Raw genomic sequence first — 18872 nt, forward strand, 5'->3', positions numbered from 1 at the left:
GATTGCTGGTGGGGAGAGAGAAATGGGGTAAGATAGTGGTAGAGAAATAAAAGATACAAATAAATACAAATAAAATGAATAAGCTACAAGGATATACTGTCCAGGACAGGGAATATACCCACATTTTTTTCTTTTTTATCTGCACTTGTGATATGTGGAATTTCCCAGGCCAGGAATCAAATCCAAGCCACAAAAATGACCTATGCCACAGCTGTGGCAACACTGGTTCCTTAAATACTGTGCCATTTGGCTGGGGATTGAACTTTCACATCTGAAGCTACCCAAGCTGCTGCAATAGTATCTTTAACCCATGGTACCATATTGGGAGCTCCATATCCAAAATTTAATGATAACTATAAATATGCATAATTTGTAAAAACTTTGAATCACTCTGTTATACACCTAAAACTAGTAAATTATTGTAAATGAACTATACTTCAATAAAAATAAACAGATACACAAGTCAATTTACTGTCTTCTTTATTACTAGTATAAAAATTCAACAATTTTTCCTATATTGATGTATGTCCTTCAACTTTGGTATACTCAATCATTAGTTCTGGTACATTTTGTGGTTTTTGAAGAATTTTCTGTGTAAATGGTTATGTAATAGTGATTAAAGACACTTTGTTTTACGAAATGGAGAGTTGATATTTCTTTGCTTTTTTTTTTAATTGCACTGGCCAAAACCTCCCATGCTGTGGGAAATAAAATATGTTGGATTTAATAGAGAAGAGGAAGGCAATTTTTTAGATGAGAGGATATTAGTAGGAAGCACTTTTACTATATTTCACAATAGTGGACTTATTTTTGAGCAAATGATAAGTATCTTCAGCATCCTAGCAGAGTGGCTAGGAACTAAAAGAAAGGTAAAATTTGAAACATCAAGTAAAGTCCCCAAAAGACCTATATTATTAACTATTTTTTTCCTAATGTTGGAATTAAATGAAAATAAGAGAATAAAGAACAAGATGCAATAATATCAATGGAGAGGATGGGAATAAAATAAGTGGCAATGAATACATCATTTATGAGAAAGGAATATTGATGGAAAATGACTAAGGGAAAGAAGAAGAAAGGATAGAATTAAGAGGAAAATCAAAATAAATTAATGTTAGATAACAACATTTTAAAAATCTCAATGTCATGAAAATTAAATATTTAGAATTGAAAAAATTAAATAATATGTCAGGATTCAACTTAACAGGGAGATACTCCATGAAATAATTGATGATTTCAAAGAATTATAATGAAAGGGATGCTGAAATGAATAAACTACAAATATTTATAATGTGAGGGAAGGCTATAAGAAACAGGAATTAAATAACTAGAAAACTATGCATAACAATCCATATTTCTATTTGTATTTTTAAAAATATATCCATACCACAACATAATCAGCTATGAGTTTTTTGTTTTTGTGTTTTTTGTGTTTTTATGATTTTAATTATTTTCCATTATAGTTGGTTTACATACAGTGTTCTGTCAATTTTCTATTGTACAGCAAAGAGACCCATAGATACATACATTCTTTTTCTCACATTATCCTCCATCATGTTCCATTGAAGTGACTAGAAAATTGTTGCTTATGTTGAGCATTTTGTTGTTGTTGCTGAGCATTTTTTTATGTGCTCATTGGCCAACTGTGTATCTTCTTGGAGAAACATCTATTCAGGTCTTTTGCCCATTTTTCAATTTGTGTTTTTTTTTTGTTTGTTTGTTTGGTTTTGTTTTGGTTTCTTTTGCTGTTGAGTTGTATAAGTTGTTTGTATATTTTAGAGATTAAGCCCTTGTCAGTTGCATCTTTTGAAACTATTTTCTCCCATTCCATAAATTGTTTTTTTATGGTTTCCTTTGCTGTGCAAATATTTTCAGCTTGATTAGATCCCATTTTAGTTTGGCTTTTATTTCTGTTGCTTTGGGAGACTGACCTAAGAAAACATTTGTAAGGTTTTGCCTAATATGTTTTGTTCTCTTCTAAGAGTTTGATGATGTCTTGTCTTATGTTTAAGTCTTTAATCCATTTTGCATTTATTTTTGTGCATGGTGGAGGGCATGTTCCAGTTTCATTGATTTATATACAGCTGTCTAGCATTCCCAGCACCACTTAGTGAAAAGATTTTTTTCCATTTTAAAATATTGCATCCTTTGTTGAAGATTAATTGACCATGGGTTTCTGGATTTATTTCTGGGTTCTCTATTGCATTCCTTTTGTCTGTATGTCTATCTTGGTACCAGTACCACACAGTCTTTATTACTGAGGCTTTGTAATACTGCCTGAAGTCTGAGAGTGTTATGCCTCCTGGTTGATTTTTGTTCTCAGGATTGCTTTAGCAATTCTGGGTCTTTTAGGGTTCCATATTAATTTTTAGACTGTTTGGTCTAGTTTTATGAAAAATGCATGGGTAATCTGATATGGATTTCATTGAATCTGTAGATTGCTTTGGGTAGTATGGCCATTTTTACAATATTATTTTTTTTGTAATCCAGGAGCATGGAATATCTTTCCATTTCTTTACATCTTCTTTAATTTCCTTGATTAATGTTTTATAGTTCTCAGCATATGTCTTTTACCTCCTTGGTCAGGTTTATTCCTAGGTATTTAATTTTTGGGGGTGCAATGTTAAAGCTATTTTATTTTTGTATTCTCTTGTAATACTTCATTGTTAGTATACAGAAATACAACTGATTTCTGAATGTTAATCTTGTATCCTGCTACTTTGCTGAATTCATTGATCAGTTCAAGTAGTTTTTGTGTGGGGTTCTTAGAGTTTTCTATATATAGTATCATGTCATCTCCATACAGCCACAGTTGTTACCTCTTCTCTTCCAATTTGGATAGCTTTTATTTATTTTGTTTGTCTGATTGCTATGGCTGGGACTTCCAATACTATGTTAAGTAAAAATGGTGAGAATGGGCATCCTTGTCTTGTCCCAGATTTTGGCAGGAAGATTTTCAGCTTTTCTCCTTTGAGTATTATATTTACTGTGGGTTTTTCATAAATGGCTTTTATTATGTTAAGGAATGTTTCCTCTATACCCACTTTGGTAAGTTTTTATAATGAATTGATGTTGGACTTTGTTAAATGCTTTTTCTGCATCTATTGAAAGTCAGGGGATGGGAAAAGATATTTCATGCCAATGGAAAGACAGGAAAGCAGGAGTTGCAATATTCATATTAGACACAATAGACTTTAAAATAAAGGCCATTAGAGTTCCTGTCATGGCTCAGCAGTTAATGAACCTGTATAGCATGCATGAAGACACAAGTTCAACCCCTGGCCTCATTCAGTGGGTTAAGGATCCAGCATTGCCATGAGCTATGGTGTAGTCCACAGACTCAGCTCACATTCTTATTTGCTGTGGCTCTGGCATAGGCCAGCAGCTAGAGCTCCATTTGGACTCATAGCCTGAGAACCTGCATATGCTCCAGTATAGCCCTAAAAAGACAAAACTAAATTAATAAATAAAATAAAATTAAGGCCATAAATAAAGACAAATAGTACACTATTTAGTGACAAAGGATCCATTCCAGAAGAACATATTAAGTTGTCAATATGTATGCCTCTAATATGGGAACACCCAGATACAGACAATAAATACTAAGAGACATAAAAAGAGAAATTTATGGGAATACAATAATAGTATGAAACTTTAACACCACAATCACATCAAAGACAGATACTCTAGATAGAATATCTATAAGGCAAGAGAGATCCTAAATTAAACAGTAGAAATGTTAGACTTAATTGACATCTCAGGACATTACATCCAAAAAATTCAGAACATATATTCTTTTCAAGGGCACATAGAACATTCTCAAGGATTGACCACATCCTGCAGCACAAAACTAAACTCAACAAATTTAAGAGTATTGAAATTTTTTCAAGTGTCTTCTCTGATTACAGTGATATGAAACTAGAGATCAACCACAGGAAAATAAATGAGAAAAATATGACTATGAAGACTAAACAATATGTTACTAAAAAACCAATAGGTCAATGAGGATATCAAATAGAAACTAAAAATTACCTCAAGACAATGATAACGAAGACACAACCATTCAAAATCTATGGGATTCCAAAAAAGCAGGGCTTAGAGGGAAATTCATTGCAATACAGGCCTTCCTCAAAAATGAAGAAAGATCTCAAATTGACAACTTAACCCACCACCTAAATGAATTAGAAAAGGAGAACAAACAAAATGTAAAGTCAGCAGAAGGAAGAAATCAAAGATCAGAGAGGAAATCAATAAAACAGAGATTCAAAAACAATAGAAAAAATTAATAAAACCAAGAGTTAGTTCTTTGAGAAGGTAAAAGATGTCGACAAATCTCTGGCCAGACTCACCAAGAAGAGGAGAGAAAAAACCCAAATAAACAAAATCAGAAATGAAAAAGGAGAAGTCACAAAGGACACTGTAGAAATACAAAAAAATCTTAAGGGAACATTATGAACAATTATATGCCAACAAATTTGACAATCTAGAAGTAATGGACAACTTTCTAGAGACTTGCAGCCTGCCAAAACTTAATCAAGAAGAAATAGATCAACTGAACAGATAGATCACTAGAAACAAAATTGAATATGTAATAAAAACACACCGTACAAACAAAAATCCAGGACCAGATGGCTTCACAGGTGAATTCCACCTAATATACAAAAAGCAACTTATTACCCATCCTTCTTAAACTTTTCCAAAAGGTCGAAGAAGAAACACTCCCAAGAACATTCTATGAAGCCACCATCACCCTAATATAAAAACCAGACAATGATACTACCAAAAAGAAAAATTATAGGCCAATATCTCTGATGAATATAAACTCAAAAATTCTCAACCAAATTTTAACCAACTGAATCCAGCAACATATAAAAATGATCACACACCATGACCAAGTGGGATTTATCCCAGGTTTTTTTTTTTTTTTCTTTTTTGTCATGGCAGCAGCATGTGGAAGTTTCCTAGTCTGGTATCAATCATATCCAAGCTTCTGCTATGACAATGCCAGATCCTTAACCCACTACACCATAAGACAACTATTTTTTTATTGAAATACAGATAATCTGTAAATTAAATTGCAAAATATTGACCTGTGTGTGTGTGTATATATATTTTGATTTTGTTTTGTATATCCAATCTTATCATTGGCTACAATCTCTACTATATTGTTGAATAAAAAAGGATGATAATAGATAACCTTAATTTTTTCTAGTCTCTGTGTTTCACAATCAAGGGTAGAGTTTTCTTTTTCTTTTATTTCATCAAATTCAATTTTTTCCTTTGTTTCTATTTTTACTGAGTCTATAATCATCACAAAAAATATTTTATCAAATATTTCATTTTTTGAGATTATCAAGGCTGCTTTTAGGTATATTATTAATGTTGGAAATAATGTGATTTTAGTTATAATGTGAGTCCCATGACGAACTATATTTCTCAGTTGAAACCTATATGTTGTCATTTCACATTATTCATTTTACATTTTGCTATATTAGTTTATAACACTTTAAAATTTTTCATCTATATTCCTTTTATTAATATTCTCTTTATATGATTTTTGCATGAGGCTCATGCCAGTTTCCTCTGACTAGTAAGGTGTATGCCTTACATTTCATTCAATAAGAGATATTATGGAAGATTTGGATATTTATTTGTTCATAAAACTTGTTATTAAAGTCATTTTGGCCTAGAAATCCAATTTAACTCTTTAATTTACTTTATAACCATAATTTTTATTATTAATGTATTTATAATTTAAATAATTTGTTTATTTTTCCAAAATTTTATTTTTAAAATAATATTGCCATCATAACATCATGAATTATACACTCATGTTGTATGCTGCCTATTTCTCAGAAATTCATAAATGTCCTCATTAATTTTAAACATTAGAAGCACACTTCTATTATTTTCTTATGATTTTTTCTTATATAATATTAATATTTGCATATCAGTTTTGGGCTTGTCTTTGGTAATACATATTTTATAATCATTTTTCAGACTTTCTGCTTCTTAATTTTTATATGTAGTTAATTTTAATCACATCATATTAGAATTTCTTGTCAGATATTGCAATATATGTGCATTTCATAAATGTGACTTTTTCATTAACTATTACATAAAATATATAAGTAATATGTAAATGAAGTTATAAATTTAGATTAATATTTTCCCTCTTTCTGTCTCATATGTACTCTTTTACTGAATTTAACTTTTTATTTTACCTTTCATCTGCTATAAGACAGAGTCTATCAATTCACATTCACAAAAAGCAGATCTCTCATTCAGTATCAAGTGTGTAAATAGTTTCTAGAATGAAACAAATTAAGAATAATTAGTGAAGTAGGGAGATGGCCATGATCTCTGATGTTGCTTTATGGTTATTTCCTGCCACATCAGGGCATGCTCTCTGTTCACTTTAATGAATTAGGTATTGGTATGTTATGTGTAAATAAATGGTTTTCAGAGATTGCAGTGCTTTGGTTGAGAACATAAATAATTATAGCCTTAATGCTAATAACATTACATATCCTATAAATACATAGATTCCTGTGTTGCATACTGTGCAAAATCCTAGACAACTAGATATATTCTACCAAGACACTCCATAGTTAACTTAGCTAGCAGATGCAAGTGTTTTGTTTTCAAAAAGTTATACCATTAGTATGTTTCACAAGGTTGAGAAAATTAACTTCTATTCCTTCTTCATTATGGTTTTAATTTTAACAGAATTGAATTTTTTTCATATATTTTTTGCATCTGATTGATAATATAATGATCCCATCCAATAAATAAGTAGTATATTAATTGGTCAGTTTTTTTAGATATTAACAGTATTGTATTTCTATAATGAAACCTATTAAAATATGATATATCCTTCTAACATAAAGTTTGAAAATAAATTGCTAATATTATAAGGACATCTTATTTTATATTCATTAAGAATATTTTGAGATTTTTTTCATATTATCAGTTATTATTATCATTATTATTATTATTATTATTATTATTATATGGCCTTTTGAGATTATATAATCAGTTTTAAAGGGTTTTTCTGTTTTATCTAAATTGTTTTGATATTAATTTATTCCTAAATATCTATGGGTTTATTTAGGAAGTCATAAGGATGTGAATTGTTTTTCGGTATTTTTTTAAAGATCTGAAGTAAATTAATTTTTTTGCCTATATTTGATTTTCTCATTTAAACACTGACTGCAATAGCTAGCAACTTTCCTTTTTTATTTTAAAGACTCTTTGTAGTAAATATTGTTTGGGATATACTGACTGCTTTGTTTTCTTCTGAGATGATGATACATTTTATTTTCTCCTTGCATATTAAAGCAATAAACTACATATCTTATTAATAAACATTAAAACAAATTATACTCATTATATACATCCATCTAAATTTTATGTGATCTTTTTACATGCTCCAATTTTTACTCTACAACTTATGTTTTTTAATTGTTATTGTGTAACAGGGTCACCATGCTGTACAGTGCATGCTCCAATTTTTAATTTTATAAATTTGTATTGTAAATATTTGCATTTATATTAATGAGTACAGTTATTCTCTAACAGTCTCTTGAATTATTCTTATTTGATTTAGATTACAAATATATATTAATCCAAAATAATGAGATCAAAAAGTATTTTGCCTTTTCCTATTCACTGAAGAATTAGTTCTAAGATGATAATTACCCTTTCTTTGGGTGATTGGAAGAATACCAATTAGAAATGTCTGGTTTCTGTTTTGGAAATTTGTAAATTTCCTTTTCAACATATGTCATGGGTACAGAATATAGTATAAACCATTGAAAAATTATTAATATGCATTAGTTCTTACTAGTTCAGTATATACAATAGCCTTCAAATACCTGTATTTCTTGCCTGAATGCTCTTACTGGCTTCTAGTTCCCAACTGTGTATCAGACTAAACACACCAAAGGTCTAATATATTCTGTACCCAGCTCTTCATCAATGACTGGCACAACTTGGTATACTATGTTGTCTCACTAAAGGGATAGCCCCAAGTTCATGTTTTTTAGTGGCTTTAAGAGTTTTCTTCTGGATTCAGCTCCACTTTCTCTAAATAGCACTTTGAAATTGGGATTACTTACAGCAAGGTGGCAACTAAGATATCACTGCTGAAAAAAGGTATAGTGGTGGCAACCACTGACATTCTGTAGCATGAACATCACTAAAAGTTTCAGTGCAATGAATTGGTACAGGATGGAGGTAGAATGTGAGAGCTTCATAATATTTATCTATCATTTGAGAAAAGTTAAGATAATGGTATCTTTAATATACAAAAATTTATTGAAAACATGATATATACCAGGTGCTAAGTAACAAGTGAATTTTGAGTTATTATTTTAATGTAAATAAAAACATTACTATGGATCATTAAAAGAGGGACAGTCAAGATGTTCAAGTTAGAGAAATAGACTGTACATAATATCTAGGAATTAGAAAAAAATAGATTGGAAAGGAGCTGAGAATAATTGACAAAAGTTGCAGATCATTGTAGTACTTTATATCTGAGTTTTTAAATCACAGACTAAAGACATGTTTCAATCATGTACAGAGTAATTAATGTCAAAAATTAGGTTATAAATGAGAATAGTATCTTCATGATTTGTACATTTAAAAAACCTTGTTAGGTCAATACAGTACTTTTGTAATTACTTGTTTCTTACAAGAGACAATTTGGCTCTTGCAAAAAGTATAGTAACATTGGTGGATTGTACTTCAACTAAGCTCTTTCTTTGGAGTAATTTCCTTACATCTATTTAAGTTATGCTCTTTCAAATAATGAGAAGGTAATACAATCTGAGTAAATTAAGTTGAAATTCTCAGATTATTATTAGTATTAGCCATTTAAAATCTCTTCCTATAAACAATTTTACATGAAATTTTAGTGGCTGAAGTAATTTCCTACCATTCAAAAAGTAAATAAATAAAGAGAGAAAGAACGTTTTGGGCAGGCCAACATAGTATATTTCTGTTACTTTTCCATTCCTTCTCTGAATAATTAGCAGAGGCTTCTAAGCTCTGGTGAATTCCTTTGCCACAAGTAGATTTACCATCACATCCTGTGGCATAGATGTGGGAGAATAATAACTATACATTATAACAGATAGGGAGCCATGAGTAGATGTCTACAATTAAATACAATTTAAATAACAAATAACCTATATAAAAAGATTCAAAGTAAAAATCAAAGAATGTTTTAGTATTTTATTGTGAAGGCAATTCATATGCATCAAATGAAAATATATATTAATAGATTAATATTTTAAAAAGAAAAATACATAGGAGAAAATTTTTCCATAAGTTGAGAAAAAAAACTTAAAACAGAGACATCCAGCACTGGCATTGTTTGAGTTTAAATCTCTATAGTGGATAAGAATTTTATTTTTAAAATACTGGAGACAAAGGAAAATAGAAATAATAATCACACATTCACATTAGTCTACTTGTCAGTCTGTGTGTATGTATCATGAATGTATATATATATGTATGTAATACATGAATGTATGTAATATATGTTCTCCTAATTTCTTCTTTATGTGAGAGAATTAATTTTGGGGTAGTTATATGATAAATTAATTTTATTGTTAGACATAGATATATCTTTGTAAATATATCACTTTTGAGATCTTAAAGATCTTAAATTTGTTAGCATGCTCACATATTTATTCAAGCTATCTTTCAGAGAATCTTTAACTTTTTTATTTCGAAGACTATAGATAAAAGGATTCAACACTGGTGTCACAATGGTATTTAGGACCGTGGCGAATTTGTTGGCATCCATCACAGTGACCTTTTTTGGCTGGACATAGATGAAGATGGAGCTTCCATAGTAAAGTGTTACCACAGTGATATGTGAAACACAGGTGGAGAAAGCTTTCTGCCGCCCTTGGACAGAGGGAATTTTAAGGATAGCAATGACAATGCATGTATAAGACACTCCTGTCAGTAGCAAGGAACCCAACAGTAACACAGCAGAGGAGACAAAGTCAGCCAGCTCAGCCAGAGAGATATCTGCACAGACCAGCTTCAGCATAGGGGCACTGTCACAGAAGAAGTGATTGATAACATTTGGCCCACAAAATGGCAGAGGGGCAGTTAATATTGATGATGCCAAAATTGACAAAAATGCACCCACATAAGATCCAAGAAGCAACAGTATACATGTTTGTTTGTTCATAATGATGGTATACCTCAGTGGGTTGCAAATAGCAACATATCGATCAAAAGACATGACAGCCAAGATGAAGAATTCTGTAGATCCCAAGAGAAAGTAGAAGAAAGACTGAGTAAGACAATCCACGAAGGATATTGTTTTGGTGAGGGAAAATGTGTTAGCTAGCATTTTAGGTACCACTGTGGAAGTGATGGCAACCTCAAGAAAAGAAAGATTGGCTACAAAGAAATACATGGGTGAATGCAGGCGATAGTCACCCCACACCAAAAGGACAATCATGGTGTTTCCAATCAGAGATGTCATATACATAAGCAGAAATGCAAAAAAAAGAAGGATTTCTACTTTTTTCTCACCCTGAAATCCTAGAAGAATGAACTCAGTGACTATGGTCTTGTTTCTGTGATCCATAATATTTCCAGTTCCACCTGTCAGAATAAAAAAGAGAAGGTAAATGTTGGACCTTGAATCTGTACCTTGGAAATACCACCTATTGCAATTAGAAATATTTTCATTTTATGGGAGAATAGCAAAAACAAATTGCTTTTTTTCCAGTGTATAAACAGCTCATGAGATTAACTGTGCAAGATGTAAGAGCTCAAGTTTGAGTGTGCTCACAATAGTTGATTCAGTTCCACAATAAGATTGTGACAACTGTATTTTTGAAAGACATGTGAGCCTCTCCTCAGTATAAGGAATTTAACAGTGAATCCAGCTCTTCACAAGTCATATGAACAGATACATAGACTGCCCTTTTGGATAAACACATCAAAGTGTCATTTATCCATTCAGATGTAAAGTAATTCAGAGGGCTGGCAGACAGACTTGCAATAAAGTTTAATTTATAATTATTACACATGTACACAAATACATTTTAAATTTGAGTTTTCATCATTGAGAATAAAAAGTATTTTTTTAAAAAAGTAAACATGATTACATAACAGGATCATGACTCTTCACAGGTTCCTGCCTCTACATTGTAAAATTGGCTATATAAACCTTTGTCATGTAATGGCCATACAGAATCACATCTCAGTGTAAATGAGATATTCACAGGTCTTTTAATAGTGATGGAAAGTTAAATATCTATGACTTTGTCATTGTTGTTCAGACAGAGCAAAAACTCAGCTGGAGAGATTGAAAAGTTGAATTTTTGAATATTGACTACTCCAAAATGAAGCAGCAAAACCATGATTTCATACAGTTCATACTAGAAATCAAGGGCCAAATGCTCAGAGAAAACTTTTTAACTTGACCTTTTGAACTCAGGGAAGGTCATGGAGGCTGAGGCTTATTTCCTGAAAACAAGAAATGGAGGACACAGAAAGACTTGTATACCTAGCAGCCCCTCAGGGCACTAGCTCAGTTATACTATTATAGCAAATTATCAAAACTGAGGAGAGGGTCTTAGGAATTACTGGTTTATAGCCATGAAACAGAAGTGTGGGTAACCTGGGAACCCACTATTTTCAACTGACATCTGAGATAGGTGGCAGTCTTGTGGGACTGAGCCCTTAACTTGTGGGTTCTGTGCTAACTCCAGATAGTGTCAGAATTGAATTGAAATGCAGGAAACCAAAGTGGTGTCTGAAGGGAACGGGAGAATTGCTTGGTGTGGAAAGCCCTTACATGTGGTGTTGAGGGCAGTCGCCAGTTGTCTGGAGTAGAAGGTGGTGAAAGAATCCACTCAAATCAGGTCTGAGTAGAGAAAGACAGGTTTATTAAGTACACTGCAAGGAGCAGCAGGCAGGGCAGCATAATGAGAGCTGTCTGCTCCCTTTGGGGTTGTCTTTCAGAGTGTCCTCTCCCGGTTCCTGCCATGAAAATAAAGGATGGCAACATGGTGATTTTGGAGTTCCCATTGTGGCTCAGCAGGTTCAGAATGTGACTAACATCCATGAAGATGCAGGTTCGATCCCTGGCCTTGCTCAGTGGGTTGAGGATCTGGTGTTGCTATGAGCTGTGGTATAGGTCACAGATGCATCTCGGATCCCATGTTGCTGTGGCTGTGGCATAGACTGGCAGTTATAGCTCCGATTTGACCCCTAGTGTGGGAAATTCCACATGCCTTGGGTGCAGACCTAAAAAGTGTGGGGGAAAAAAGCAAAAAACAAAACCAAAAAAACCAAACACCCCGCTCCTAAAACATAGCAGTTTTGGTTGGCTGGGATGTTTGAGGTTGTTCACTGGTCAGTTGGAGGTTAACACAAAATGGCTTTTGTCATATAAGATGGATTCCACATTTCCTGCTAATGATGTGGCTTGTTTCTGGGGTGTTGCTGGTTTGACCCCTGGCCCTGGAATTTTCAATGTGCTGTGGGTGTGGCTGAAAATGGAAAACAAATATTTTGGAGTTCACTCTATAGTGCAAAAGGATTGGTGGCATCTGCAGGTTCAATCCCTGCCTGGCTCAGTGTGTTAAGGATCCAGCTGCAAAATAGGTTGCAACTGAGGCTCAGATCTGATCCCTGGCCTGGGAACTCTAAATGACTTGGAAATGCTGGGGAAAAAAAAAAAAAGATAGCCATCATGTTTGGTGTTAGAAGTGTTGTGAGTAGAAATGGATCATAGTAGTAACAGTATAGTCCACTACCCCAGCTGTGTGATTTAAGGAAAATCATTTAATACCTCTAATTCCCAATTTTCTTGAGAAAATTAATATTTTTCTCATATGAGGATTAAATGACATAATAATTGAAATGAGAAAGTGTATATAAGTCACTCAGGACAGTCCAAGGCACATAGTATTGCACTAGTTCAATAGTTCTCAAACTATGGTCTCTGGACCAACAGTTTCAGCATCAGCATCACCTCATGTTATGAATTATCTCTCTCTCCCTACACCCCCAATTCATATGTTGAAATCCTTATCCCGGTAGGAAAACAAACAAACAAACAAACAAAAACACAGAGAAAACAAGAAACCTGTCGAAAGAATGAGTTTACTACTTGCTGGCTATGCTGTTATTTTGGATGGGCAAAAATAAAGATTTGGATCAGGGACAAATTTCAAATTCCAAATTATAAAGCACATAAAATGCTGATGTTTACAAGTGTTGGAAGGACTAGCTCTATATAATTGGGAATTTTAATTGCTACTTTTCAATAGACATAATGGATGAGTGTGGTAAGGGAGAACTAAAATTTATGTAACAGAAGTTTAGAAATAAGACATTAGCTTGCGTCTTTTTTTTTTTTTTTTTTTTTGCTTTTTATGGCCAAACTTGAGGCATATGGAAATTCCCAGGCTAGAGGTCAAATCTGCTGGCTTACACCAAAGCCACAGCAATGCAGGATATGGGATGCATCTTTGACCTACACCACAGTTCAGAGCAATGCCGCATCCTTAACCCACTGAGTGAAGCCAGGGATCAAACCCACATCCTCATGAATACTACTTGGGTTCATAACCCACTGATCCACAAAGGGAACACCAAAATCTTGTGTATTTTATCTCCTTCCTTCCTTCCTTCCTTCCTTTCTTTCATTCTCTTTCTGTCTTTCTGTCTTTTTGCCTTTTCTAGGGCTGCTCCTGTGGCATATGGAGGTTCCCGGGCTAGGGGTCTAATTGGAGCTGTAGCCACTGGCCTACGCCAGAGCCACAGCAACACAGGATCTGAGCTGCATCTGTGACCTACACCACAGCTCACAGCAACACTGGATCCTTAACCCACTGAGCAAGGCCAGGGATCGAACCCACAACCTCATGGTTCCTAGTTAGATTTGTCAACCACTAAGCCACAACGAGAACTCCTCTTTTCTTTCTGATCCCAAATTTTTATTAGCTTATTTTTATTCGTGTTCATTATTACTTACTGCAAAATGAGATAGAAATTAAGAAGTGATATAAATTTATGACTCACTGTATAATATGAGTAAGAAATAATTTGGATCAAAGTTAAAGCACTGTGACTTTTTATAATGGTCATTCTGAATATAATAACACAATTTCAGTATTTAAGTTATTAAGAAATTAGATGTGTCAATATAGTGACATGAAGGATTACAATCAGTTTATTTCCTTGCAATTGTAAAAAGGAAAGGAAATGTTGATGGATCTGTTAGAGAAGGAAAAAGTAATTTTAGAGTAAGTTGTATTACTTGAAAAAACGCTTTCTTGTGGTTCATAAATGGTTGGTTTGAATATAAGAAATGGAGAGGAATCTTAAGGGTACTAGTGATGAAAATCTGAAGTTAAACACTCAATAAAATAAAACAATGATTTATTCAGCAAATGCCAAAATTGTCTGAGGTTGTCAATAGCTAAAGGAGAAAAAAAACAGAACATCATCGCGTTGGGGAAAACAAAACAAAACAAAAACCCAAAAAACAGTGTGAGCAAAGAAAATCAATTTAAAAGGCATATTGTAAATTCTCTTCTTACCTGCCAAAGCATCCCTTGAATATTTTATGAGTATTCAAGAGCAGGGTTTCCGTGAATTTCTTCTCTATAACTGCATTATCTGTTTATTGTTCATGGTTGAAATCACATTTATGGATTACTTTCTTCTTACAGATTCAGAATATTTACAAACAAAGTCATGGAGAATATAACCATGCTTACAGGAGAGTTAATAAGCAATTTGTGTGGAAGTAAGTGAGTCAAAACTATGAAGTGCCAGTGCACATCTGTAAATTATTAGAACTTGGAAAAAGAAGGGAAGACTGAGTATATTATTGCTGCTTCCCTGGGGGCAGGGCTGCTAGTAGAACCTCCAGAGAATAATTTATTTTAAAAATTCCAATTAAGATAAATGTTAAAATATCCCATATTAGAAAAGTTAAACACAACTCTAAATAAACCAAACTTCCATAAAAAATACATCAAGCCAAAAAAAAAAAAAACTCCCAAAACAGAAAAATCATTAGTGTTACTTTGATCAAGAATCAATCACTTGAAAAAAGCAATATATTAATTGTGTATAATGTCATTTATAGGCATCAAGTCTTGAGAAAGGCTTTGATTTTTATCAACAGCAGCAGTAGGATAATAACCACCTACATTTACTGAATATTTACAATGTACTTAGTACCCTTTTAAAAACTGCTCAGATATTATTTTAATCTTAGAAAAACTGTAAGAGATAGACTGTATTATTACATTGACTTTCAACTATTTCACATAATTAATACATAAAGCATAGAGGTCAGACAACCATAAAATATAAAATTATATATATAATATACCTAATACATATATAATTATGTGTGTATATATATATATATATACACTTATATGTATATATTTGTGCTTGTATATATAACTTTTCTAATATGGGATATTTTAACATTTATTTTAATTGGAATTTTTTAAATAAATTATTCTCTGGAGGTTCTACTAGAAGCCCTGCCTCCGGTAAGCAGCAATAATATACATGCATATACATCTATACATATATACACACAGGCCAGAAAGTAATCACATGACAGATTCAGAGTGATTAAAGATAAAACTGTCAGCCAAGAAAACACTTCCCAGAAAGTCTCTTATTCAGATAAGACTGAGAAATCTAAAAATTTACAGAAAACCAAAACTAAAGTAATTCAGAAGCACTAAACCAGCCCTATAACAAATACTAATGGAACTACTCTAGGTTTAAATAAAAAGCAAAAAAAAAAAAAAAAAACAAAAACAAACAAAAAAAAAACAAAAAACATTCCACAATTAGAAACAATATGATTACAAATGGGAAAGCTCACCAGTTAAATGCAAATATAAAATAAAAGTAGGAAATCATCCACAGACAAATCTGATATCAAAACCAGTAATTATGAGAAGAGAGAACAAAATTAGAATTGAAAATGCTTTTGAAATTAAGAGACTAGCAACCTAAAATAATTTTTTATATACATAAATGATACATCAAAATATCATGGGAACCCCAAAATAAAAAACTACAGTAGACTCAGAAAAAGCAGTCTCTTCCCCTGAATCATCCTAAACATATTTGACCACTCCCTTCTGGCTTGTAGGGTTTCTGCTGAAAAATCAGCTGATATCTTTATTATTTTTTTTGGATGTTATTTGTTGGTTTCCCCTCATGGCTTTTAATGGGTTTTTTTTGCATTTATTTTTTGTCACTATGATTACTATGCATCTTGGTATGTTTCTCCTTGGGTTTATCATGTGCATAATTCTCTGTGCTTCCTCAACTTGAGTGTGTGCTTTCTTTCCCACATTATAGGAGTTTGGGGCTATAATCTCTTCAAATATTTTCTGTGACCATTTCCCTCTCTCTTCTCTTTCTGGGACCCCCATAATGGGAATTTTTGTAGGTTTAATATTGTCCCAGAAGCCTCAAAGATGGTACTCAAGTCTTTTCATTCTTTTATGTTTCTTTTCCATTGCAGTGATTTATACCACTCTGCATTTCACCTCACTGGTTCATTTTTTTTGCCTCAGTTACCCTGCTATTGATTCCTTCTAAGTGTATTTTTCACTTCAGATGTCATGTTATTCATCTTTGTTTTCTTGCTATTTAAATGTTCCAGCTGTCTTTTAAACATTCCTTGTAATTTCTTGATCTGTACATCCATTCTTTCTTGGAAATCTTGGATCATCCTTACTATTATTACTCTGAATTCTTTTTCATGTAGATTTCCTATCTCCTCTTAAATCAGCTGTTTTTGTGGGGTTTTGTCTTCTTCCTTTGTCTGAAACATATTTCTCTGTTGTCTAATATTGTCTTCCTTTTATATTTGTGGTCCTCTTGAGAGCAGACATGACTGGTGCCTTGGTCCTGGTGTTCTCGGGGATGGTAGCAGCTCACATGCACCCATACATAGCACATGACTACAGCAACAATAATAGCTCACTATCTATCCTCTTACCAGGTGGCTGCTAGGGATGAGATCCATGATGCAGGTAGCAGCAGTCATGGGACAACTCCTGAAGCATGGGGATGGCAGTGACTCACATGACCCCTCCATTTGCCAGGTGACTTGCACAACCATTCCCTATAGTTATGGTGGTGGCTATTGCCAGGCAGCAGGTGCTCATACTAGGGCTCCTGAACCTGATGTAGAGGTTGTTCTGCCACTTGAGAGTGTTCACAGGGAAATAGTCTGCATTGGTTGATCCCACCTTTTCCATCCAGAAATAGTAAGAATATTCCAGGAAGAGGGAATTTTAAATAAGTCAACTCTAATTTGAAAAATAGCGTAGCCATAAAGAAGTAAAATCCAATAAAGCTGCCATGTGGAAAATAAGTAAAAGAAGACAGGGAATGTGGCAGAATACAGGGGGAAAAGACAGAAAAGATAAAATTCAGCAAAAAGATTATGGGGGTCTAAGTCCTTAACCTTAGATCCACAAGGTTACCTCACTTCCATCTCAAATGCCAATCACGAGTAGTATAAATGCTTAAATTACCCACACTTCTGTCTTATTTGGGTAAATTTAGGGATAATTTTTACTGCCTCTTTAGGTAGGCTTGATAGTTTGTTAGAATGGTTCACAATACTCAGGAAAGCACTTTATTTACTATTATTCATATTACAAAGAATATTTTAAAGGATACAAATACAGATGAAGAGATACATAAGATGAGGTCTAGAAGTGTCCTGAGTACAGTGGCTTCTGTCTTCAGAGTTTGGGATGTGCCACTCTCTCAGCACATGGATATGTTCATATTCATCAACCTAGAAATTTTCCAGACTGTTTGCTTTAAGGATTTATTTATGGAGACTTCATTAGGTGGGCATGAAGTACTTAATCATTGGCCATTGATTATTAATTCAGCCTTGAGCCCTCCTCCATAGGAAGGTTTGAGTGTGGCCTAAAATTTCTAACTTTTTCGTCATAAGGATGATTCTCCCAGCAACTAGGACATATCCTATTGTTATCTAGGAGCCTTCCAAAAATTACTCCATTAACAAAAACTCAGAGGACAAGATGGCGGAGGAGTAGGAGGACACGCTCGCCCTCTCCCACAAACACAACAAAAAAAGCACATCTACAGAATAAATGACTCGCACAGAACAGCAACCAATCGCTGGCAGAGGAACCTAAACTCCAATAACGGCAAGAAGTTCGTGACATTATTGGGCAGAACGGGAGAAAAGAGGAGAGTGAGAGAAGGAGAATCTGAGCGGGACGGGCGCTCCCGAAAGGGAACTGCGGAGGAGAAAGGGATCCCGCACCCTGGAAAGTCACCTACCAGGGGAAAGATCAAATGAACTGGAGGAATCTCCAGATGCAGAGAAGAGTATGTAGCAGTAAGTTGGAGTACAGAAAAGCCAATCAAGAACCCAACAGACCATCTGAACTACGGGCACAGTCACCAAAAATTGAGACGCCTGGGTGGGGGCTGGGCACTGAGACCTTGCCTCTGAAGGTTAGTCCCCGGGCTGGGGGGGCGGGACAGAGCAGAAACTGCTTGGGAGGTCTAGAAACCATTTGATGGGAGAGACTGCCTGGGAGACTAGAAAACAAAGCTGTCGCAGAGGAAGGGAACAATACTCTAGGAGCAGGGAAGTGGAAAGCCGCATCAGAGGGAACCTGGGAGAAGAGTCTGGTCTGCGCCTGTGCTGGGGAGGGGAGAGAAGAAGGGGTGGGTCCCCATAGAATACCCCCCATGCCACAGCAAGCTTACAGGCCCGCTAGCTAGCTGAAAGCTGTGCTTCCCAGTGCATTCCCTCCCCCCACCCCTGCCACCCCCTACGC

The 18872-nt window shown here is 34.0% G+C and overlaps 1 protein-coding gene across 1 annotated transcript; it reads right to left on the reverse strand.

Annotated features, from left to right (window-relative positions):
• Positions 1-9649: 9649 nt before the first annotated feature.
• Positions 9650-10489, reverse strand: LOC100518957 (olfactory receptor 6M1-like). Its single transcript, XM_003123574.2, has one exon. It carries the CDS (start codon positions 10487-10489, stop codon positions 9650-9652), a length of 840 nt encoding a protein of 279 aa, XP_003123622.2.
• Between the last annotated feature and the right edge of the window lie 8383 nt (positions 10490-18872).

This window comes from Sus scrofa, chromosome 2 (genome assembly GCF_054392235.1).
Source record: "Sus scrofa isolate SSC_HxYL_T2T_F1_AM1 chromosome 2, Sscrofa_HxYL_maternal_Yorkshire_Landrace_v2.0, whole genome shotgun sequence".
Lineage (NCBI taxonomy): Eukaryota > Metazoa > Chordata > Mammalia > Artiodactyla > Suidae > Sus > Sus scrofa.

What these genes read in the sequence shown, in the direction of transcription:
- LOC100518957 (XM_003123574.2), bottom strand. Translation starts at nt 10,489, where the DNA reads ATGATTGTCCTTTTGGTGTGGGGTGACTATCGCCTGCATTCACCCATG.